This window comes from Rhinichthys klamathensis, unplaced genomic scaffold (genome assembly GCF_029890125.1).
Source record: "Rhinichthys klamathensis goyatoka isolate OS25496 unplaced genomic scaffold, OSU_Roscu_1.1 h1tg000300l_1, whole genome shotgun sequence".
Classification (NCBI taxonomy): domain Eukaryota; kingdom Metazoa; phylum Chordata; class Actinopteri; order Cypriniformes; family Leuciscidae; genus Rhinichthys; species Rhinichthys klamathensis.
In genome coordinates, this window is record NW_026606819.1 from 278,739 (window position 1) to 286,566 (window position 7,828).

Here is a 7,828-nt window from a genome sequence, read left to right on the forward strand (position 1 = left end):
ATTCATTACACTAAAGATGAAGCAAAAGGGTTCCAGAGCATCGATTCTGTCCTGTGGAAACTCAGCCTTCTCCAATCTCTCAATGGCTTCCGCAACATCTTGTTCCTCCATACACAGTACTTTGGGCAACTCAACAGAACCATGCAGTGCACTAGATTGATCCAAACACCACTTGCTGGCTATCTTCAAATCTGGCATCAATCGACTCTGTAAAATAACACAGAGAACGAGGGAGATACAACTGTGATAAACCAAACACATTTACAACAAAAAACAAAAACAACAACTATTTACAATTATTATGACTTTGTTGCTAGTCATGTAACAAAACACTGTACCTCTTGTGATGATTCTAGTGGTGCATCCTCCAACACAGGATGCAGTACATCTCCCTAACAATATATAAAATACAAATAAATTAATATTACATTTAAGTCTGTGTTAACTTTATACGTTTTTATTTAAAGATAATTTGCTTTTTTTCTGAGTACCAACTACACAGTACCTGTGATGGTAATTCCTGAACCCGATGTTGTGGCTCTACCTGCAAGTCAAACACCACAGCATAAGCAAATCAAACATTCACAATGTAATATGACTTAAGTGTCATATCCCCTAGTATATGCTTTCACCTGAAAGGCATCCTCAAACTTCCTTTTCTTTAGCCTAAAAACTGGTTGTCGATCACCCCTCAGGAAGGCTTTAGACTCCTCGGTAAAGTGTGCAAAAACCTTTCCATGGCTGTAAAGCATGACAATATTACACATTGTTCCATTATTTATTTGTTTATATTTAAAAAAAATAAAGAAATACTGTACCTATCCAGACCATAGTTCTCCATCAACATCACACACCACCATTTCCGCAGTTCTGGCATGTCCAGCTGCACAAAACATGAAAGTAATTATTACCCCTTTGCATTTTAAAATCACACTCAACATTATTGTAAACAAGTACTCACAATTGTGTAGTCAAATGAGGAATCCATCACCAGGTAAAATGCAGACTATACAGGGGGGAGGTGGGAGGGGTAGGGGAACATGATGAGGCATCAAAAGAGAATTAAAAATAGCCAGATGATGAAAAAAAAAAAAATCTTACCATTAACATGAAGACACCGCAGTCATTACCATATGGTTGCCCTGGAAACCCCTTTAATATAGCAAAATACATTAGTGACTAAAATTTCAATAAGTAACACTTTGAAACTTGGATCAAATTTACCTCTAAATCAAGGCCTGTCTTTTCAGCCCATTTCCCAGGCGTTATCCTGTTTGCAATATCCCTGTTGATTACAGATTGTGTTCTTTTTAACATTAGCAGCTTTTTCTTAATAACCTTCATGCACATTTAAATCTGTAGAACAGTTTCTCAAACTGCATTCAGTGAAAGAGCTAGGGGTTCCATATTTTTAAATATGGCCTGCAACTATGTAAAATGAATTGTAGATAAAATTAGCATTATATTGATTACAAAATGAGCTTGAATCAGATAGGGATCCCCTAGTACTCTCAGTAACCTCTTAGAAACCAGTTCAAGAACACGAGAACAAACCTTCATGCAAAATATAGGAAAACAACATCTGAACAATACATACAATACTATGAACTTCATGAAATAAGTCACAGAACTGTGACTATTAGTGAACAACTGAACATGCAAGCATTGTCAGATCACACAGATTTCTTAGACCATAAGCTGTCACAATGAAACAAAGGTGTTTAAATCTGAAATCATCACTAATACAAAAAAGGTCAGAGAAACCTGAAGTACATTAGAACAAGTACAAACCTTCATACAGTTGAAAAACAGCTCCAACTGAACAATCCCTGAAATAAGATGATCTTGCAGCGTAGAGACAGGTCATATGAACGTGACCTTCTCTGAACAAAAGCGCAACCGCGCATTTTAAGTAAATTTGTCCAAAAACCTCAAAAGAGCTTTGTATCTCTGGTTACCAAATCCGAGTGGTGTCTCAAAACATTTAGAGTCTAAAAAGAGAATTACTTTCTGGGCTGGCTTCAAAACCTAAACAAAAAAGTACAGTTTTGTTTTTTCTGTAAATAACATTACCAGCACATATATTTTTTTTGTTGTATATTTTAGAAAATGTGTACATTTACATCTATTTGGTACTTTCTGCAGTTATACATGCACTGAAATCAAAGCACTACGGGCATGCAAAGACGACTTTTTTTTAATATTCACTAAATGCCGTGTGAATACGTACACACAACTAGTAGTGTCCTGGTGTCCAAATCGGAATCACAAGGGCATCTTTCAAGTGAGCATCATCCTGACATGAATTAGAAAGTTTTAGTCAACACATCATAACAGCATGCATAACAGGGAAGAGAAAAACATGTACTTACAGGTAGACTCAAAAATGGATCACAGTTGTTTGGTGGCAGCCATGTTGGTACAACATGAAGATTAGCTACATAAATGTTCTTGCCCTGCAGGGTATTGTGTGTAGAAGGCGCCATTCAAAATATGTACTGTCAACTCAACTATTGCAATATTGTATAAACAGAAATACCTTCAAGTTGTACAATATTCAAAGTAACTATATATATATATATATATATATATATATATATATAATTAAAATACCTTTGAGTATGCAATGCTTTTAATCAACTGAAAACAACCATTTCCAATCTGAAAAAAATAAAAATAATAATTACAATATTAATTATAAATACATGTAACAACAAATATATAAAGCAATGTAAAACAGCTGTAATCTTACAGTTGACTCCATGTCTCTGTTAAAGCCCAGTGTCCAAAAGTCAGCACGGTTAAGGACAGCATTCGCTGTTCGAACGATCAGTTCCTTTCCTGGTCTCTCAATGTCCAGTATGTAGTTTAGCTATAAACAAAAAAAAAAAGGTTTCAACATTCAAAATCCCACAGTTAAACAGAGCTGTATTAATAATTTATTAAAACTAACTAGTTCTTTTTGAGCTGGATGATTTCCCAAAGTCCATGAAGCTCGACAGGCTGAAATATTTTCACACTTGGTCAATGCTTCACATTGAGGCCCACAGTCTTCTGCATGTTAAAAAGGTAGTATTAGCAAAAAGGCAAAAATCATTGAAAGTCAAAAGGAGAAAAAATTTCCCTCACTAATGTCCAGGTTTATGTGATGTGGATGTTGCCTGATGGTTTCTCTTTCACTGGCTCGTGGGGCTAAGAAAAGCAGGGTAAAACAAGGTTACTATTGTAAAGTCATGGTTTATAAAAGAAAGCAATGCAGCATAACTATTGGCTACTGACCTAGAATAGCTTGTCCCATGTCAGACAGGATGATATCTTCAATTCCATGAGGTCTGTGACCACGTTGCAGCTGTACTTCCAGAAGCTTCTGGTTTGTGGATGTGTTCTTATGATGAATGATGTTGCGCATCATAAAGATATGCGTTGATGGTGCCATGTTGTTCAGGAAATAGTTGCTTTTTCGCAAGCTTGCAAAAAACTGTTCTGCTATTTGACTATTTAGCCAACCCTGTAGCTCTGGGACCAGGCTGATTCTTCTGAGTACTTCCTGGGGGTCTTTTGTGTTCGATTCATGAAGTTTGTCATATAACACGTAGTGCTCAGATGATCCAGTGATGGGATGGCATTTGGTATTCAAATTGTCTGTCTTCTCAAACAACCAAGGAAGAGAGACGTTTAGTTTGCCCTTCTTTGCTGAACTTATGTTCTCTGGTGTTGGCTCAGCTAGTCTCCCTTCATGAGGTTGAAATGGAATAGCAGTGGGTACACGCAAATTACCATGTGTGGCCAAGCCTCGCGCAAAGTCATAGACATTAACATTAGGAATGTGCTTCCATGACAACAACAGGTCCGCAAAATCTCTGGGACTTTCGGCTCTCAAATTGAACTTTATACTATACACCACACCATGTGGGCATAGGATAACTGACCAGCCACCTGGAAAAGCCATAATAAAAACTGAATAAGGACATGTAAAATGATCATCTCTCAATTATCATCTCATTAAAGTAATATGCCCACCTGATGCTCCCCAGATTTTCTGGAACATTTTGTCATATGACTGCCTGTTCTGCATCTCCGCTCTTAATCTTGAAACTAGATCCATACGAGAACCTTTAGAATCAATATTACAGGCCTTGCATAGATTTCGGACAACACTGACCTGTTAAATAATGCAAGCACATTGTCAGAACAATGCTTCTTTCTCAAGATCACATGATTCAAGTGAAGTTGATTTTTATGAAGATTTCTACCTTCTGCTTCATCAGCTCATCCACAAGACGGTCTTCTGAGACATTCATCATTTGAGCTTCAGCTGATGTGACCTTCGCTGTAACAACTTTAGCATATTCTGTATTCAATACAGTGTTATCTTTCCTAGTCTTGCTTCCTATCCATGGAGCCCACCTTTCATAGCTAGGTTGCACAGCAAATGGATTTTTGGCCCGGCCTGATGCACATGTACATTTATTAGTCTACATAATATGAAAATTGATACACATTTCAGAGGGAAAAAAAATTAGATTAAAATTGAATAAATCATTCCCAGAGGAGACCAAAACAAAGAGGAATTTATAGTTGGTAAAAAAAAAGAAAAACACTTACTGGGGACAAATCCTCGGGCAATCATCTCAAGATTGACTGATTTCCAGAAATCCTCAATGTCAACTTCCCCTCTAAAATCAGCTGGAGGCTCTTTGAGGTCACTCACTTACAAAAAAGAAACAAACAAAGTGAGACAGACAGATACATAGTCGGTTGTTCGTCGTACTGGCGGATAGATAGTATTTCAAGAAAAGTACTTTAACATTTCATTACTCTGGTTACTATCTAAAAAAGAAAACAAACTCTTACCTGACATGCTAAAAACACCCTTCTTGTGCAAGTCCATGATGACCACGGGAGGATGGTAACCACAATTGACACAAGAATACAAGTATTCGGTATCTGTCAAGGCCTCAAAATGACCATAACCATGGATTATGGTGTCTCTGTTGGGGTATTTTATTCTCCGGAGGCGCTCCAAAGTATCTATAGCCCTGGAAACTGATACATGGTTCTGGAATAGACATAACAGGAATGGGTCAACTGAATTTTTTTAAAGCTTAATTATTGGATAGGTATGTGTGTCATTAAACACTATGCAATAAAGACAAACCTGTAAACTGTGTCTTAGGTACAGACACAGTTCGAGACTCAGAAGCACATGATCATCAAAATTGTGGAGACCATCCTGCCATTCCTGGTACCTATAAATCATATTACACCCTGGGCATCTTCTGGTGTAAGTAGAGATGTCTAAAAAGAGTAAGTGCAAGTAACATTAATGAATGATTATGATACAATTTAATATAACTAGTGAACATACATTTTTGAATGTTGAACTTACTCTCAATGACACTTTCCATGGTGACAATTTTAGCTTTTGCAGTAATCAGCAGTGGCATGTCAAGTGCAGTTTCACCACTGCAGATCATACACATCGTTTCAACTGGAAGATAAGTTGATGAAAATTCCTTTGATTTGGTTGCTGCTTCTGGAAGATTAGCTGGAATTTTCTTCTTATTATATATATATTGCACAGTGCTTTGAAGGTCAATTGGGGAAGTGAAGATGTGCTCTTCTGAGGGCTGGGAACCCAAGGCGTCACTTGATTTAGAATTTTTGTGTGTTGTGAACAAGGTCTTATTTGTTTGGAATAAGTGCCATTTAGCTATGTTTTTGTGAGGGCAAGACACTCGTGGCTTTGCACATGGGCAGTGCCAAGTACTTGCAGTTGAATTGTATGTTACCATTACTCTACCAAGGCGATTATAGTGATGAACAGTAGGCTCATGTATGGAGAGAGTGATTTGCTTTTGAGATTCACCTAATGCCACCAACACTGAAAATGGAGCATGAGCTGTCTGAGCTATTTTTTGTCTTTTCAAACAAACTGCCTTCTTTGACTCTCCTATGAATTTAAGCTCCACCATCTCATCAAGGACTCTTGGTTCCAGGTGCTCCTCAAATGCTGTCTCAAAACAATAATCCAGTGAACGAAGGTGTTCACAGACACTAAACGTGTGTCCACTCCGGTGAGCAAGTAGCTGGTACTGGCGACACTCCTCCAACTCACATCTAACATAATGAGCTTTGCCCCATGTCTTTCTCTGAACATGAACTGGTATAGTGAAACCATGACCACTTCTTTGAACTGCTGACAGTCCATTTGAGGGATCAACACACACACTGGAAAGATGCGAGTGCATTGTAATATCTTTCGAATGGTCAGTATGTTTTCTGTTAATGTGGATTATCAAGTTCTTTTTTAGTACAGTGAGGGAACAATGTGGGCATTTAACCACATTTTGCCTTTTTGGCAACTGTGAACCTGACGTTGAGGACAGAGAAGCCACCGCAGGTGTCGCTGTAGATGGCAGTGAGGACAGTGCAGGTGACGTTGAGGACAGAGAAGCCACCGCAGGTGTCGCTGTAGATGGCAGTGAGGACAGTGCAGGTGACGTTGAGGACAGAGAAGCCACCGCAGGTGTCGCTGTAGATGGCAGTGAGGACAGTGCAGGTGACGTTGAGGACAGAGAAGCCACCGCAGGTGTCGCTGTAGATGGCAGTGAGGACAGTGCAGGTGACGTTGAGGACAGAGAAGCCACCGCAGGTGAAGTTTTAGAGGATTGAAGGGGTACATTTGATGGGCATATTTTTAAGTGAGCTTCCATAACATATCTCCTCAAAACAGTTTTGCTGCAATTGGGACAATGGTAATGAGCCTGAATTCTACAGGGCAAATGGCAACAACATATTCTTTTGCCTGTTGATAAAGCACAGTATGAAAATCAGGAAAAACTATATCAATGCATCAATATAAAAACCATACAATTACAGTAGTAAACATTTGACGTGGATCAAAACCTTTCATTAATGATGGCCTAAAACCACAACAATACCCATTCTTTTCTTAGGACAATTTCGAATAACTTGTTTGATCCACTTTAAATGTTGACTACTACTTATAAAACCCATCAATACATAACCCAAAAAGATTTGCATATGTAAGGGAAAATTTGTGAAAGTGTACATAAGATTGTAAGCATAAATTAAATTTGCATGCACAAGAAAAGCTTTAAAGGTGTAAATTGCATTTCAAGCTTAAGAAAAAAAAGTTTAAAACAATTACTGTTTACACCTTTGGCAGTTTTTTTGTGGCCCAAATATGGACAAAAGCATTGCACGTCTGTGAACAGCCATTTGCAAGTGAAAACAACAGTTTAGAGAACTGTTTCAGAGCAGAACCCTCTTATGTTTATTTGAAGGAAAAATATGTGTGAATGTGCTTGTGCACCTACAATTACAGTCCAATAGTTTAATGCACCTACCTTGGAAAACAATTGATTTTTTTAAATGGCCTTCCCAGTGTAGGTTTATTTTTTTCAGGGTGGTTGGCTTCAGAGAAGGGCATAAACTGCAGTGATACAAAGCGCAACATGATGTGCACTGTGGTACAGGGGGGCTTTCAGAAACTAAAATGACTGAATGGTGCATGATGCATCTGTAATGAAAGAAACCAATGATAATATTGATATTAGACTGTTGTACAGGAAATTACATTGAAATGTAATGAGCAAAACTGAGACGTGAGGTCGAAACATGATCGAATATTGCATGTATTTTACATTTTACTAAAAATGTTTTCACCGTAAAACAGGACGGCAAACTACAGTGGTTTCAACGTGTAAGTCATGTAAAGACAGTTTATACTTTCTTTATGTATTTAAGACCGTGAGTGGTTGGCTTGTTAGGCCTAATATTTTTGTATATCAGCGATCGTGTA

At 37.9% G+C, this 7,828-nt stretch overlaps 1 protein-coding gene across 2 annotated transcripts; it reads right to left on the reverse strand.

The window, feature by feature from the left end:
- Window positions 1-2,102: 2,102 nt before the first annotated feature.
- Window positions 2,103-7,116, reverse strand: LOC130103907 (HMG domain-containing protein 3). Of its 2 annotated transcripts, XR_008809411.1 has the most exons (12): window positions 5,390-7,116; window positions 5,159-5,298; window positions 4,855-5,059; window positions 4,606-4,710; window positions 4,254-4,450; window positions 4,021-4,162; window positions 3,280-3,936; window positions 2,954-3,192; window positions 2,753-2,872; window positions 2,614-2,661; window positions 2,373-2,456; window positions 2,103-2,296 (listed from the first exon to the last, which is right to left on the reverse strand). XR_008809411.1 is itself a non-coding variant. In XM_056270255.1 (8 exons), exons 1-8 carry the CDS (start codon window positions 6,714-6,716, stop codon window positions 3,104-3,106), a joined length of 2,862 nt encoding a protein of 953 aa, XP_056126230.1. In that variant the 5' UTR covers window positions 6,717-7,116; the 3' UTR covers window positions 2,881-3,103. The 2 variants fall into 2 exon arrangements, 1 of the variants encoding a protein (XP_056126230.1); XM_056270255.1 differs by lacking the exons at window positions 2,103-2,296; window positions 2,373-2,456; window positions 2,614-2,661; window positions 2,753-2,872 and having other exon boundaries at window positions 2,881-3,192.
- Window positions 7,117-7,828: the final 712 nt, after the last annotated feature.

What these genes read in the sequence shown, in the direction of transcription:
- LOC130103907 (XM_056270255.1), bottom strand. Translation starts at nt 6,716, where the DNA reads ATGGAAGCTCACTTAAAAATATGCCCATCAAATGTACCCCTTCAATCC. An exon ending in GGGTGTTTTTAGCATGTCAG is followed by an intron (nt 4,711 to 4,854) that starts GTAAGAGTTTGT and finishes CTTTTTTGTAAG; the next exon opens with TGAGTGACCTCAAAGAGCCT. An exon ending in ATGAGCTGATGAAGCAGAAG is followed by an intron (nt 4,163 to 4,253) that starts GTAGAAATCTTC and finishes ATTATTTAACAG; the next exon opens with GTCAGTGTTGTCCGAAATCT.